General features: G+C 43.4%; 2 protein-coding genes across 2 annotated transcripts; one reads left to right on the forward strand and one right to left on the reverse strand.

Moving 5' to 3' along the window:
• Positions 1-1,934: 1,934 nt before the first annotated feature.
• LOC109892448 (translation initiation factor eIF-2B subunit alpha) lies at positions 1,935-11,213 on the forward strand. Its single transcript, XM_020484980.2, has 9 exons — positions 1,935-2,238; positions 2,438-2,539; positions 2,750-2,886; positions 3,151-3,267; positions 3,409-3,521; positions 3,631-3,699; positions 3,792-3,867; positions 3,968-4,093; positions 10,777-11,213. Exons 1-9 carry the CDS (start codon positions 2,208-2,210, stop codon positions 10,930-10,932), a joined length of 927 nt encoding a protein of 308 aa, XP_020340569.1. The 5' UTR covers positions 1,935-2,207; the 3' UTR covers positions 10,933-11,213.
• Positions 10,984-15,519, reverse strand: ddx55 (DEAD (Asp-Glu-Ala-Asp) box polypeptide 55). Its single transcript, XM_020484979.2, has 13 exons — positions 15,348-15,519; positions 15,161-15,211; positions 14,929-15,015; positions 14,712-14,803; positions 14,527-14,589; positions 13,948-14,097; positions 13,578-13,767; positions 13,070-13,152; positions 12,750-12,881; positions 12,462-12,669; positions 12,204-12,372; positions 11,779-12,077; positions 10,984-11,528 (listed from the first exon to the last, which is right to left on the reverse strand). The coding sequence occupies exons 1-13, from the start codon at positions 15,453-15,455 to the stop codon at positions 11,337-11,339; spliced, it is 1,824 nt and encodes a 607-aa protein (XP_020340568.1). The 5' UTR covers positions 15,456-15,519; the 3' UTR covers positions 10,984-11,336.
• Positions 15,520-15,669: the final 150 nt, after the last annotated feature.

The following is a 15,669-nucleotide window of genomic DNA, read 5'->3' on the forward strand; positions in this document are numbered from 1 at the left end:
AACGAGAAGGGGTTGTATCTTCCTTCTAGGAAGATGCCTGGGAGCCTTACTCTGGGCGCACACCGAACAGGAAGAGACATAAACCTTAACGTCCCTAGCCAAGGCGTCTAGGAGCAACAATGGCTCAGCCACAAAGTTGTAGACCACACCAGCTCACAGAATGGGACGGCCGAGTGTGGAAGCGCGTAACGTGTAAAAATCGTCTGTCCTCGGTTGCAACACTCACTACCGAAATCCAAACTGCCTCTGGAAGCTACGTCAGCTCAAGAACCATAAAGCTCAGCGCCATAAGACTCTGGAGCACTGAAAACGCATTCTCTGGCATGATGAATCACACTTCACCATCTGGCAGTCTGACAGACAAATCTTGTTTTTTTAATTTTAATTTTACCTTTATTTAACTAGGCAAGTCAGTTAAGAACAAATTCTTATTTTCAATGACAGCCTAGGAACAGTGGGTTAACTGCCTTGTTCAGGGGTGGAATGACAGATTTGTACCTTGTCAGCTCGGGGATTTGAACTTGCTGACAAGGTACAAATCTGTCGTTCTGCCCCTGAACAAGGCAGTTAACCCACTGTTCCTAGGCCGTCATTGAAAATAAGAATTGGTTGTAGGACGTTCATGGAGTCCAACACTCTAACCACTAGGCTACGCTGCCGCCCCGGTTTGGAAGATGTCAGAAGAACTCTACGTGCCCCAATGCATAGTGCCAACTATAAAGATTGGTGGGAGGAGGAATAATGGTTTGCGGCTGTTGTTTGTTCCAGTGAAAGGAATTCTTAACGCTACAGTATACAATGACATTCTAGACAATTCTGTGCATTCAACTTTGTGGCAACAGTTTGGGGAAGGCCCTTTCCTGTTTCAGCATTACTATGCCCCCATGCACAAAGCGAAGTCCATACAGAAATGGTTTGTTGAGGTCAGTGTGGAAGAACTTGACTGGCCTGAACAGAGCCCTGACCTCAACCCCATCGAACACCTTTGGGATGAATTGTAACACCGACTGCGAGCCAGGCCTAAACGGCCAACATCAGTCCCCACCCTCACTAATGCTCTTGTGGCTGAATGGAAGCAAGTCCCCGCAGCAATGTTCCATCTAGTGGAGAGCCTTTCCAGAAGAATAGAGGCTGTTGTAGCAGCAAAGGTGGGGAACAAATCCATATTAATGCCCATGATTTTGGAATGAGATGTTTGATTTTATTTTATTTATTTTACCTTTATTTAACCAGGTAGGCAAGTTGAGAACAAGTTCTCATTTACAATTGCGACCTGGCCAAGATAAAGCAAAGCAGTTCGACAGATAAAACGACACAGAGTTACACATGGAGTAAAAACAAACATACAGTCAATAATGCAGTATAAACAAGTCTATATACAATGTGAGGTGAGAAGGGAGGTAAAGGCAAAAATGGCCATGATGGCAAAGTAAATACAATATAGCAAGTAAAATACTGGAATGGTAGTTTTGCAATGGAAGAATGTGCAAAGTAGAAATAAAAAATAATGGGGTGCAAAGGTGAGCAGGTGTCCACATAGTTTGTAGCCAATTTTGACTTTATTGAATTTATTTATTTGACTGCATTTACACAGATAATTGAGGTTGTGGTGGTAGCTGCAGAAAGGTGTTTGGGTGTGCTAGACTTGACATCAGAAGAGTTACAGGGTGTGTTAAGTGGTGGTGTCCCATCCTTTCAGGCTGTTGGCCTGAAGTAGGAGTAAATATATTTAAATAGTAGGGTGGTGGGTTTTTAGTGAGTGTAGAGTTAGATAGTAAGGTATTTGTTGATAATTTATTATTATTATATTAATTTTTTTAAGCAACCTATAAGGGAGTTATACTCCAGTCTAGTAGGTGCCGGTAATGCAACGTGTGTTGGATGCCAACTGCCGTTAAACCTAATCGAAGAAGGAGAAGAAGAAGCCTTCAAATAGTTTACGTCATCAGATTGCGACATGATGACAGATGACTGAAATTGTCAGAAATACGTCTAGAAAAAAGGATTTCGCATGGGTTTACTCTCTGGTTTAACTGACCTCTATTTCTGATACATGTGTTTTTAACGTTAGACTGCATTTTTGCCATCCTGCGAAGAAATAAGAAACCAACTTTTGGCCTCGTAGCTACTTCCAGTTGCTCCCACTGACTAATCTTTGACTAAACTTCGAGAATATAGCTAGCTAGCTACCGATAGTTAGATTTCAGATGCAACAGCCCTCGAAAATGAACGAAGAAGGTAGGTGTGTGTGTGTGTGTGTGTGTGTGTGTGTGTGTGTGTGTGTGTGTGTGTGTGTGTGTGTGTGTGTGTGTGTGTGTGTGTGTGAGAAATGAACCAACTGAACAGACAAACATGGCTGTTGTCTTCATTAGTAGAGTACTACTGAGTAGGCTAGTCATTAGTGTGACCCAGGACTGCTCTCCCTCACTCTTGTCAGAGTTGGTGGAGTACTTCAGGACCCAGATGAGGACAGACCCTGACATGGCCTCTGCTGTAGCAGCCATCCGCACCCTGCTGGAGTTCCTCAGACGAGACAAAGGTCTGACCACTCTCTTCTTTCTGCTTATTAGTCATACTAATGTCAAAATCATACCAAGCAAAATAGTGTGTTTTGTCATACAAGTTTGGTATTTCATACTTTTATGACTGTTTCCCTGAATTGTTATGGAAGCTCGCATGATCCCCGTAATTTGATCTCTGGATACAATCGGGCCCTCCATGTTACTCTGTTCCCTGCTCCCCTGCTCAGGTGAGACAATCCTGGGTCTGAGGGAGAGCCTGAAGTGGGCCACAGACTGTCTGACGGAGGTGGACTCCTCTGTAGCCGTGTCCTCTGGAGGGGAGCTGTTCCTTCGCTTCATCAGCCTCACATCACTGGAGCATCAGGTTAGGGCCATACACAGCCATAGACTACTGCACATACACTCAGGTATTTTTGCCATGAAATATAAACCAAGTTTAAATACTCTCCATTCTATCCCTTCTAATTTTGTCATTCTATTAGAAATACACCACAAATAAACTTCAGCTTATTGGCACTAGTTTATTTTATGAACAGAAAAAAATGTGTAGGCATGCCCCTATACACCTCACCTCAGAAGAGGTCAGAGTTCTCTGAAGGCCTCACCTCCCCCTCCATGTTTGTCTCAGGACCTGTCACGCTGTAAGAAGGTGATGGAGGAGAGAGGAGAGCTGTTCCTGGAGAAGATCTCCCTCTCCAGAACCAAGGTGGCCAAACTCTGCCACACCTTCATCAAAGACGGGGCGGTGAGTGAGTCATGGCGGCAGACATTTTAGGTCAAATTCAGTTTGGCAAACCTGACCAAAAATTCCCCAAAATATAAAATTCCAAGAATGTTATAAGAAATATGTATTTTTGAAGAACAAAACTCTTTCATTCTCCCTTAGAAAATCCTGACCCATTCCTCCTCCAGAGTAGTATTGAGGGTGCTGGAGAAAGCTGCAGCCGAGAAGAAACGCTTCACAGTCTACGTCACAGAGTCCCAGCCAGATACAGCTGGGTGAGACAACACACATTTCCAAAGCAAACTAGTTTATGGGGGAACTGAACACGTAAGACACACACACACACACACACAGTTCGTGTGACATGTTGTCTGTCTTCTCCAGGAAACAGATGGCTGATGCGCTGAGGAGACTCAATGTTCCTGTGACAGTGGTCCTGGATGCTGCTGTGGGGTAAATACTGACTGTACCAAACACTACCATGGCTTACCTTTCTTAATAAAGGTGAAAGATACATATTCCTTTCTATATCTTTCCACCTACAGTTATGTCCTGGAGAAGGTGGACCTGGTTATTGTAGGAGCAGAAGGAGTCGTTGAGAGTGGAGGCATCATCAACAAGGTGCGTTCTGGGAACAATGAACTCATAATAATAAAGTCAAACATGTATTGTAGTATGTAGCAGTGTGCAAGTAACAGTGTTGGTTTATATGTCTGTACAGATTGGAACCTATCAGATGGCAGTGTGTTCCAAAGCCCACAACAAGCCCTTCTACGTGGTAGCGGAGAGCTTCAAGTTTGTCCGTCTCTACCCTCTTAACCAGCAGGACGTCCCAGACAGATTTAAGGTGAGAGTTAACTATTCAGGGCCTGCCAGCAATATATACAGGGCCTTCAGAAAAGTATTCACATCTTGACTTTTTCCATATTTTGTTGTTACAGCCTGAATTTGAATTTGATTGTTTTGTTTTTTGTCACTGGCCTACACACAATACCCCATAATGTCAAAATGGAATTATGTTGTCACATTTTTTACAAATTGATAAAAAATTAAAAGCTGAGTCAAAGGATTCAACCCATTTGTTATGGCAAGCCTAAATAAGTTCAGGAGTAAAAATGTGCTTAACAAGTCACATAGTAAGTTGCATGGACTCACTGTGTGCAATATAATACAATTATTTTTGATGACTACCTCATCTCTGTACTTCACACATACAATTATCTGTAATGTCCCTCAGTCGAGCAGTGAATTTCAGACACAGATTCAACCACATGACCAGGGAGATTTTCCAATGCCTTGCGAAGAAGGGTACCTATTGGTACAGTGGCAAGGAAAAAGTACGTGAACCCTTTGGAAATGCCTGGATTTGTCCATGAATTGGTCATAAAATGTAAGAAAATTTAAGGAGACAAACAGTCTGCTTAAACTAATAACACACAAACAATGATACGTTTTCATGTCTTTATTGAACACACTGTGTAAACATTTACAGTGCAGGGTTGGAAAAGTATGTGAACCTTTGGATTTAATAACTGGTTGACCATCCTTTGGCAGCAATAACATTAACTAAACGTTTTCTGTAGTTGTGGATCAGACCTGCACAACGGTCAGGAGGAATTTTGGACCATTCCTCTTTAAAAAACCTTTTCAGTTCAGCAATATTCTTGGGACATCTGGTGTGAACTGCTCTCTTGAGGTCATGCCTCAGCATCTCAGTTGGGTTGAGGTCAGGATTCTGACTGGGCCACTCCAGAAGGCGTATTTTCTTCTGTTGAAGCCATTCTGCTGTTGATTTACTTCTGTGTTTTGGGTCGTTGTCCTGTTGCATCACCCAACTTCTTTTGAGCTTCAACAGAAAGCCTAACATTCTCCTGCAAAATTTTATAAACTTGGGAATTCATTTTTCCGTCTGATAGCAAGCTGTCCAGGCCCTGAGGCAGCAAAGCAGCCCCGAACCATGATGCTCCCCCCACCATACTTTACAGTTGGTATGAGGTTTTGATGTTGGTGTGCTGTGCCTTTTTTTTCTCCACACATAGTGTTCCTTACAAATGACTCAACTGTTGTTTCGGCTGTCCACAGAATATTTTGCCAGTAGCACTGTGGAACATCCAGGTGCACTTTTGCAAACTTCAGATGTGCAGAAATGTTTTTCTTTAGACAGCAGTGGCTTCTTCCGTGTTTTACATATCGTGGACTCGTCAAGAGATGTTAGCATGTTCCAGAGATTTCTGTAAGTCTTTAGCTGACATTCTAGGATCCTTCTTAACCTCATTGAGCATTCTGCACTGTGCTCTTGCAGTCATCTTTGGCCCTCGCTACATATTCGTCGCTAGACCCACTGGCTCCAGGTCATCTACAAGTCTATGCTAGGTAAAGCTCCGCCTTATCTCAGTTCACTGGTCACGATAACAACACCCACCCATAGCACACGTTCCAGCAGGTATATCTCACTGATCATCCCCAAAGCCAACACCTCATTTGGCCGCCTTTCCTTCCAGTTCTCTGCTGCCAGTGACTGGAACGAATTGCAAAAATCGCTGAAGTTGGAGACTTATTTCCCTCACCAACTTTAAACATCAACTATCTGAGCAGCTAACCGATCACTGCAGCTGTACATAGTCCATCTGTAAATAGCCCACCCAATCTACCTACCTCATCCCCATACTGTTTTTATTTTATTTACTTTTCTGCTCTTTTGCACACCAGTATCTCTACTTGCACATCATCATCTGCTCATTTATCACTCCATCTGCTTAATTGTAATTATTCGCCTACCTCCTCATGCCTTTTGCTCACACTGTATATAGACTTTATTTTTTCTACTGTGTCATTGACTTGTTTGTGTTATTGGCTTGTTTATTGTTTACTCCATGTGTAACTCTGTTTTTATTTTATTTTTTATTTAACCTTAATTTAACCAGGTAGGCTAGTTGAGAACAAGTTCTCATTTGCAACTGCGACCTGGCCAAGATAAAGCATAGCAGTGTGAACAGACAACAACAGAGTTACACATGGAGTAAACAATTAACAAGTCAATAACACAGTATTAAAAAAAAGAGTCTATATAGATTGTGTGCAAAAGGCATGAGGAGGTAGGCGAATAATTACAATTTTGCAGATTAACACTGGAGTGATAAATGATCAGATGGTCATGTGCAGGAAGATATACTGGTGTGCAAAAGAGCAGAAAAGTAAATAAAATAAAAACAGTATGGGGATGAGGTAGGTAAAAATGGGTGGGCTATTTACCGATAGACTATGTACAGCTGCAGCGATCGGTTAGCTGCTCAGATAGCAGATGTTTCTGTCACAGATTCGTTCCAGTCACAGGCAGCAGAGAACTGGAACGAAAGGCGGCCAAATGAGGTGTTGGCTTTAGGGATGATCAGTGAGATGCGCATGCTACGGGTGGGTGTTGCCATCGTGACCAGTGAACTGAGATAAGGCAGAGCTTTACCTAGCATGGACTTGTAGATGACCTGGAGCCAGTGGGTCTGGCGACGAATATGTAGCGAGGGCCAGCCGACTAGAGCATACAGGTCGCAGTGGTGGGTGGTATAAGGTGCTTTAGTAACAAAACGGATGACACTGTGATAAACTGCATCCAGTTTGCTGAGTAGAGTATTGGAAGCTAATTTTGTAGATGACATCGTCGAGGATCGGTAGGATAGTCAGTTTTACTAGGGTAAGTTTGGCGGTGTGAGTGAAGGAGGCTTTGTTGCGGAATAGAAAGCCGACTCTAGATTTGATTTTCGATTGGAGATGTTTGATATGAGTCTGGAAGGAGAGTTTACAGTCTAGCCAGACACCTAGGTACTTATAGATGTCCACATATTCTACGTCGGAACCATCCAGTCGGGCGTGCGGGTGCAGGCAGCGAACAGTTGAAAAGCATGCATTTGGTTTTACTAGCGTTTAAGAGCAGTTGGAGGCCATGGAAGGAATGTTGTATGGCATTGAAGCTCGTTTGGAGGTTAGATGGCACAGTGTCCAAGGACGGGCCGGAAGTATATAGAATGGTGTCGTCTGCGTAGATGTGGATCAGGAAATCGCCCGCAGCAAGAGCAACATCATTGATATATACAGAGAAAAGAGTCGGCCCGAGAATTGAACCCTGTGGCACCCCCATAGACTGCCAGAGGACCGGACAGAATGCCCTCCGATTTGACACACTGAACTCTGTCTGCAAAGTAGTTGGTGAACCAGGCAAGGCAGTCATTAGAAAAACCGAGGCTACTGAGTCTGCCGATAAGAATATGGTGATTGACAGAGTCGAAAGCCTTGGCCAGGTCGATGAAGGCGGCTGCACAGTACTGTCTTTTGTCGATAGCGGTTGTTGTCTGTGTCACACTGCTTTGCTTTATCTTGGCCAGGTCGCAGTTGTAAATGAGAACTTGTTCTCAACTGGCCTACCTGGTTAAATAAAACAAATAACGTCCTTTGCAGGACGGCCACTCCTAGGGAGAGTAGCAACAGTGCTTTCTCCATTGATAGACAATTTGTCTTACCGTGGGCTGATAAACATCAATGCTTTTAGAAATACTTTTGTAAACCCTTTCCAGCAAGGCAACAATTCTTAGGTCTTCTGAGATCTCTTTTGGTCGAGGCATGGTTCACATCAGGCAATGCTTGTGAATAGAAAACTCAATTTTTCGTGTGTTTTTTATAGGGCAAGGCATCTCTAACCAACATCTCCAATCTCGTCTCATTGATTGGACTCCAGGTTAGCTGACTCCTGACTCCCATTAGCTTTTGGAGAAGTCATTAGCCAAGGGGTTCACATACTTTTTCCAACCTACACTGTGAATGTTTAAATTATGTATTCAATACAGACAAGAAAAATATAATAATTGGTGTTATTAGTTTAAGCAGACTTTGTCTATCGTTGTGACATAGATGAAGATTCAGATCAAATTTGATGACCAATTTATGCAAAAATCCAGGTAATTCCAAAGGGTTCACATTATTTTTCTTGCCACTGTATATGTGTAAAAAAGACATTGAATATCCCATTGAGCATGGTGTATCAATGCACCCAGTCACTACAAATATACAGGCATCCTTCTTAACTCAGTTGCCAGAGAGGAAGGAAACCGCTCAGGGATTACACCATGAAGCCAATGGTGATTTTAGAACAGTTAAGAGTTTTTAATGGCTTTTTAACGGAGTGAAAAGAAGGAAGCCTTAACAGAATAAATTCCAAAACATGCATCCTATTTGCAACAAGGCACTAAAGTAATACTGCAAAACATGTGGCAAAGCAATTCACTTTTTGTCCTGAATATAAAATGGTTTGTTTGGGGCAAATCCAATACAACACATTACTGAGTACCATTCTCTATATTTTTAAGTATAGTGGTGCATCATGTTCTGGGTATGCTTGTAATCGTTAAGGATTTCGGACTTTTTCAGGCAAAAACATTTACAGAATGGAGCTAAGCACACGCAAAATCCTAGAGGAAAACCTGGTTGTCTGCTTTCCACCAGATACAGGGAGATTAATTCCCCTTCCAGCATGACAATAACCTAAAAAAAATAAGGCTAAATCTAGACTGGAGTTGCTTACCAAAAAGACAGTGAATGTTCCTGAGTGGCTGAGTTAGTTTGGACTTAAATCTACTTGAGAATCTATGGCAAGACCTGAAAATGGTTGTCTAGCAATGATCAACAACCAATTTGACAGAGCATGAAGAATTTAGAAAATAATGGGCTAATGTTGCACAATGCAGGTGTGGAATGCTTAGAATTACCCAGACAGACTCACAGCTGTAATCAGGGGAGTGAATACTTATATAAATTCTATATTTCTGTATTTAATTTAATACATTTGCCAACATTTATATGTGTGTGTGTAGGTTGGTGAGGGATTATTATTAATTGAATCTATTTTGAATTTAGGCTAACAAAAAAATGTGGAGTAGGTGAAGGGGAATGAATACGTTCTGAAGGCACTCACTGTATGTTGTGCCATGGGCTGATTGGAGATGTGCACATCATTTTGAATTGCATGTGTATATCTCCCATTGACATTCGTGTGTAATTTATGACTATTATGCCGATTTGGCTCCATTTCAGTTCAGATAGACGCGCCATGTCTTTCCATTTTCTCTCTCGTCCTCTTCAGTACTGTTTAACCCATCTCTCTCCTCTCTGTGCAGTACATTTTCTCGATAGTCCTCTTCAGTACTGTTTAACCCATCTCTCTCCTCTCTGTGCAGTACATTTTCTCTCTCGTCCTCTTCAGTACTGTTTAACCCATCTCTCTCCTCTCTGTGCAGTACATTTTCTCTCTCGTCCTCTTCAGTACTGTTTAACCCATCTCTCTCCTCTCTGTGCAGTACATTTTCTCTCTCGTCCTCTTCAGTACTGTTTAACCCATCGCTCTCCTCTCTGTGCAGTACGTTCTCTCTCGTCCTCTTCAGTACTGTTTAACCCATCTCTCTCCTCTCTGTGCAGTACATTTTCTCTCTCGTCCTCTTCAGTACTGTTTAACCCATCTCTCTCCTCTCTGTGCAGTACATTTTCTCTCTCGTCCTCTTCAGTACTGTTTAACCCATCTCTCTCCTCTCTGTGCAGTACATTTTCTCTCTCGTCCTCTTCAGTACTGTTTAACCCATCGCTCTCCTCTCTGTGCAGTACGTTCTCTCTCGTCCTCTTCAGTACTGTTTAACCCATCGCTCTCCTCTGTGCAGTACATGTTCTCTCTAGTCCTCTTCAGTACTGTTTAACCCATCGCTCTCCTCTCTGTGCAGTACATGTTCTCTCTAGTCCTCTTCAGTACTGATTAATCCATCGCTCTCCTCTCTGTGCAGTACATTTTCTCTCGTCCTCTTCAGTACTGTTTAACCCATCTCTCTCCTCTCTGTGCAGTACATGTTCTCTCTCGTCCTCTTCAGTACTGTTTAACCCATCGCTCTCCTCTCTGTGCAGTACATGTTCTCTCTAGTCCTCTTCAGTACTGTTTAACCCATCTCTCTCCTCTCTGTGCAGTACATGTTCTCTCTAGTCCTCTTCAGTACTGTTTAACCCATCGCTCTCCTCTCTGTGCAGTACATGTTCTCTCTAGTCCTCTTCAGTACTGTTTAACCCATCGCTCTCCTCTCTGTGCAGTACATGTTCTCTCTAGTCCTCTTCAGTACTGTTTAACCCATCTCTCTCCTCCTCTGTGCAGTACATGTTCTCTCTAGTCCTCTTCAGTACTGATTAACCCATCTCTCTCCTCTCTGTGCAGTACATTTTCTCTCGTCCTCTTCAGTACTGTTTAACCCATCTCTCTCCTCTCTGTGCAGTACATGTTCTCTCTCGTCCTCTTCAGTACTGTTTAACCCATCGCTCTCCTCTCTGTGCAGTACATGTTCTCTCTCGTCCTCTTCAGTACTGTTTAACCCATCGCTCTCCTCTCTGTGCAGTACATGTTCTCTCTAGTCCTCTTCAGTACTGATTAACCCATCTCTCCTCTCTGTGCAGTACATTTTCTCTCTAGTCCTCTTCAGTACTGTTTAACCCATCTCTCTCCTCTCTGTGCAGTACAAAGCCGACACCCTGAGGACTGTTTCTGACCTGTCAGATGAACACCCCATGATCGACTACACCCCTCCCTCCCTCATCACGCTCCTCTTCACAGACCTGGGGGTCCTCACCCCCTCTGCCGTCAGCGATGAACTTATCAAACTTTATTTATAACAGTGCCTTAAAACAAAACCCCTCAATAAAAAACTCAAAAGGGACACTGACTGGGATCAGTTTGTATCTTTATAGATTGTTAATTACAAAATATGGCGATACGCATAACTTTACACTGTATACATAACATTCCTGAAAGGCAATGTATCTCTCTGGTTCATAACAGAATAATAGATGTAAAACAGTTGGCTCTTTTTAAAAGTGTATTCAAAGTTCAATGGGTGGTTCTGACCTGCGTCTTATTGTAACAGGCAGTATTTCCCCTATGGTTGTTCTGTAGGTGGGGCATAAAGGCCCCCCTAAAATATATAACATGTTCTGTTTTTTTCCATGGTAAACAGGGCTGGGTCGGACAGCCTGACCTGCTGCTAGAACATCGGGGGGGAAACACTGACAGGTGTGTTTCATTCGTCTTCCTCTCCCGCTGAGCTGGGTGGGTCCTCTGAGGGGCCTGCTGCTGTCTTCCTCTGGCTCTTCGGTCCTGCTGTCACCTGTTTCTCAAAGTCCTCCTCGCTGATCTGTCCCTTCTTCAATCTCTTCAGGAGACGAGTGTCTTTCAACAGCTCCTTCATGTCCTCATCGTCCATTTCCGAGCCCTGAAGCGAACAAATGGTTAATTAAGAGTCATCTGATGTTCTACCTTTTTCTGCATATGGGCCCTGCTCCCATGTTTAAAAGATGTTCTAAAAGCATTTTACGGCCAATTTCCTGGATCCAGATTAAACCTAGTCCTGGACAAAAAATGTATGTCAATGGGAAATCTCCATGTAGAGTGCATTTTAGATCAGGACTATACTTAATCTGAGTCAGGAAAACCTCTCCTTAATTCTCTAGAAGATTAAATACCTCATCCCGGTTCCTCTTGGCAGCAGTCTTCCTCCTGCGGTCCTTCCTGTTCTTCTGTCTGGACCAGGCTTTGTTCTTATCGTTGTGTCTCTTGGGGGCAGCGGCCCTTTCCTCCCTCTTCTCCTTTAGCTCAATCAGCAGCTTCTGCCTCAGCTTCTCCCGCTGCTTGTCCTTGTAGCGGATGTTGTCTGTGTCTATGGTCGTTTCTATGAAGTCAGGGAAGTTCTTCCCTTTCAGCTCGGGCATCCTGGGCATGCGGAGGAGGGCGAAGCCACGGGCCAGCGCAACAAAGTCCAGATCTGACCAATGACAGGAGGAGGATGACATCATAAGCATAATTCTCCTCAGACCATAGCATAAACAATCTAACAACACCATCATACTTGAGGGTCTGTACACAGGGAAGGTAAGGGATTTCTTCTCACCTTTGACCCTGAAAATGAGGCTGCACTCGTGTTTGGCATAGGCCTGTACGGTGGAGACGAATGCCCTCATGCCCCTGTCGAACATGGCCCGGTCTGCCAGAGCCAGGGCTTTCACCTTGGGCAGAACATCCACCACGTCACTCACTGGGGCCATCTGCTCCAGAGGACACTATCAGGAGACAGGGAGGGGCAGCTTGGTTTTAAATGGAGAGAGCATGGAAGGCAGGCAAGATGGAGAGAGAAACACAAAGGGCATACCTTCTGGTTGATGGACAGGAAGGTAACGTAAGATTCCTCCATGGGGAGCAGGAAGACTGTGGCGTTGCCTTTGTTACCAATGCGTGCAGTCCGTCCACACCGGTGCACAAAGGCACTGGCACAACTAGGGGGGTCGTACTGCAATACCCAGTGGACTTCTGGGATATCAATGCCTCTGGCCATGACGTCAGTACACACCAGGATACCACTGAAACACAACGTCACATTTCAATGCAAAGATCAAACCCATGCTCTCCTCAACTGAGCTAACAACAAGGGATAAAATACCTCTTTAGGCTCCTAAACTCTGAGAAGATCTTGTTGCGTTTGTGTTTCATCTTGCCGTGGATGCAGTGGATGGTGACGCTCTTAATCAGGGCCTCCAAGGCTCGGCCAAAGTACTCCACACACGCACATGTACTGAGCGAGAGAAACAACACATTAACACACACAGCTCTGACAGTGTAGTCCTCACACACACTGAGGGAGAGAAACAACACACAGTCCGCAGTGTTGATGAATATAGTCGGCCATTAAGTAGAATACTAGAGGTAGCTGTAGTCATGGTGAGACACTAACATGGAGGGCTGTGTAGCCAGGATACATACCTGAAGAACACCAGCTGTTTCTCATGTTTGTGTTGTCTAAGAAACGCTACCAGACTGTTAAACTTGTCCTCCGCTCTGCAGATCTGACAAACAACAAGAAATAACAGAAAATAAAAAGTGATCAGTCATGGTTTGTCTTTTTTCCTGTGTTTGTGTCTCCACTTACACACAGATGGTTTATAGTCCTTGAGAATTTTATGGCACGGGCTGGCACAGACAGCGAAACCGGTAAGGATGCTCTCCTCATGAGGCCTCTGAGAATGTTTCTTGGAAAAATGTCTCAGACTAAGAACGTTCTGGTCATCCCGTTTTGTGCACAAACTGTTTATTTTGATTTGAACCTTTCTTGGACTATGCAGCATTACTAGTTATTGTTTATGGTCCTCTCATGATAAATAATTACTTTCGGGGATTACATGTAGTTACATTTATTAAAACACAGTCTTGGTCCACTTCCAGCATTTCCAAACCTGAACTACTCAAATCCCCAACAGTGTATGTTACTCACTGTGTAGTAGTTGCAGAGCCTCGCAGGTGTTTTCTGGGTGCAGCTGGCGGCCACGCCCTTCTCCTTCACTGTGATTCGTACAGGGTTCCTGAGACCAGCTCTCACCAGCTTTTCCAGCTCCTGAGTCTGAGTGGCTGAAAACAGACCTGTACGACGCTGCTTAGGGAGGTACCCCAGGATAACATTCAGACTGGAGAGAGAGAAAGGGAGGGAGTCAGGTACTTAAAGTGTACTGTGCTGTTGTACCTGACATCAAAGCCAATGTCCAACAGCCTGGTGATTGTACTGTACTGAATCATATTGTATGATTCATATGTCCAATAGTGTACTGTATTGCATAGTTGTAGTCTATTGTATTGCACTATAGTACCTGGCCTCGAAGCCCATATCCAGTAGGCGGTCAGCCTCATCTAGGACCAGGACCTCCAGAAACTTGACTGACAAGGCCAGGTCCAGACCATCTGCCTTCCTTCTGAACATGTCCTCCAGACGCCCCGGGGTGGCAATCAATATGTTGGCTCTGGAAAAGACAACATTGATTAGAATAATTATCAGTTAGGGAATCCAGTCTCACTTTAAACCAAGTACAATGTATATAAAGGCTTTATATAGCATACATAAAGGATTCATAAGCACTACATAAATGCTTCTCAAATCACCTATAAGTGTGTGTCACTCTATAAAGGGTGACATAACCATTCCTAATATGGGGTGAATTGCCGCCAAATGTGACATAACGCTTAATGTTTATACAAAAGCTTATAGATTGTTTGTGAAGCATTTATGTATGCTATATAAGGCCTTTATAAGTTGTACTTCATTTAAAGTGGGGCTGGAAATCCTTTTGTACCTTTACAGGCTTGCTGTATAGCATCAGATCTGGACATAAAAACACGGGGCACAAAAAAGCTCCCATCTTTGTGTGAGATCAGAGGAAGAGCATATTTACCCCTGTTCCTTAAACTTCTCCACATCCTCAATGGGGTTGCTCCCTCCAATCAACAGAATCTGTCTGAAAGAGGACGAGTTCGGGTCATAACAGGATTACAATAAGAGTCTTGGAAGAATTAACATTTTAGATCTGGAACAGAGCTTGCTGTTCATGTCTCTGGTTTTATCTCTCCGCTCCCCTACCTAAACTGAGGGAACTTCTGGAGGAACTGGCCCATCACCTCACTGATCTGCAGGGCCAGCTCTCTGGTCGGCGTGACGATCAGAGCACCAACCTGTGAAACATAACGTCTCAGTTTAATAATGTATATCAAAAGTCAAAGTGACTCACAACCATACACATATACTCAAACGGTAACCATTGCAATAAGTCTAAGACACTGAATAACCCAAACCGTACCTGCATTTTCTTCAATTTGTCCTCTCGCTTTATAAGTATCTCTATGATGGGAATCACGAAGGCCAATGTCTTTCCACTGCCAGTCACCTGTAACAGCACCGATAAGATGTGTTGCTTAGACCTTTCTCCCTCCAATAGTTGGCTACCTAATGCAATCTGGTTCTGGAGAAATGCAGTACCCAAAACATCCGAGTTACATGGTAAACAATAATGTGTGTCAGGTAATACTTACAGCCTCGGCAGCCACATCTTTATTTCGCATAAACAGTGGAATACAGGCAGACTGGAATATAAAAAATATTTAAATTAGTATTGTGGAGGTTGAATTAGAGCTAACGTTATTCGTTATCTAGCTTGTTAGCATAGCTAGCTATGACATGTGAGTGAAATAAACGAAAACTGTAAAGAAATGTTAATACCTGAACTGGTGTCATATGTGTAAATCCAAGCTCATTGAGAGTTTGCGTAATACCGTCGTTAAGTTTAACGGGTAAACTATCCCATTTTCCTTCAGTTGTGTTGTCCATGTTGGAAATGCAGCCTCAATCCACGCTGTACCGACTTCCTGTACATCGATGTTTACAGTCCGCCTGGAAAACGGAAGCACTGTACATGTTTGTACCGCCAGCGTCAGTTCATCATTCTGAATAATTTCAGGTTGCTTTAGACCACAATATTTGTCAAATATATATATATTTTACCAATAAATAATACATGTCAAGACAAACAAAACGAAACCAA

Source organism: Oncorhynchus kisutch, linkage group LG6 (assembly GCF_002021735.2).
Source record: "Oncorhynchus kisutch isolate 150728-3 linkage group LG6, Okis_V2, whole genome shotgun sequence".
Classification (NCBI taxonomy): Eukaryota; Metazoa; Chordata; class Actinopteri; order Salmoniformes; family Salmonidae; genus Oncorhynchus; species Oncorhynchus kisutch.

Excerpts from the sequence above, each read along its gene's own strand:
- LOC109892448 (XM_020484980.2), top strand. The coding sequence starts at position 2,208 with ATGCAACAGCCCTCGAAAATGAACGAAGAAG. Across the intron at positions 3,268-3,408 it reads CCTTCATCAAAGACGGGGCG|AAAATCCTGACCCATTCCTC; the intron begins GTGAGTGAGTCA and ends ATTCTCCCTTAG. Across the intron at positions 4,094-10,776 it reads ACGTCCCAGACAGATTTAAG|TACAAAGCCGACACCCTGAG; the intron begins GTGAGAGTTAAC and ends CTCTCTGTGCAG.
- ddx55 (XM_020484979.2), bottom strand. The coding sequence starts at position 15,455 with ATGGACAACACAACTGAAGGAAAATGGGATAGTTTACCCGTTAAACTT. Across the intron at positions 15,016-15,160 it reads AAGATGTGGCTGCCGAGGCT|GTGACTGGCAGTGGAAAGAC; the intron begins GTAAGTATTACC and ends GTGCTGTTACAG. Across the intron at positions 11,529-11,778 it reads CCAAGAGGAACCGGGATGAG|GGCTCGGAAATGGACGATGA; the intron begins GTATTTAATCTT and ends TGTTCGCTTCAG.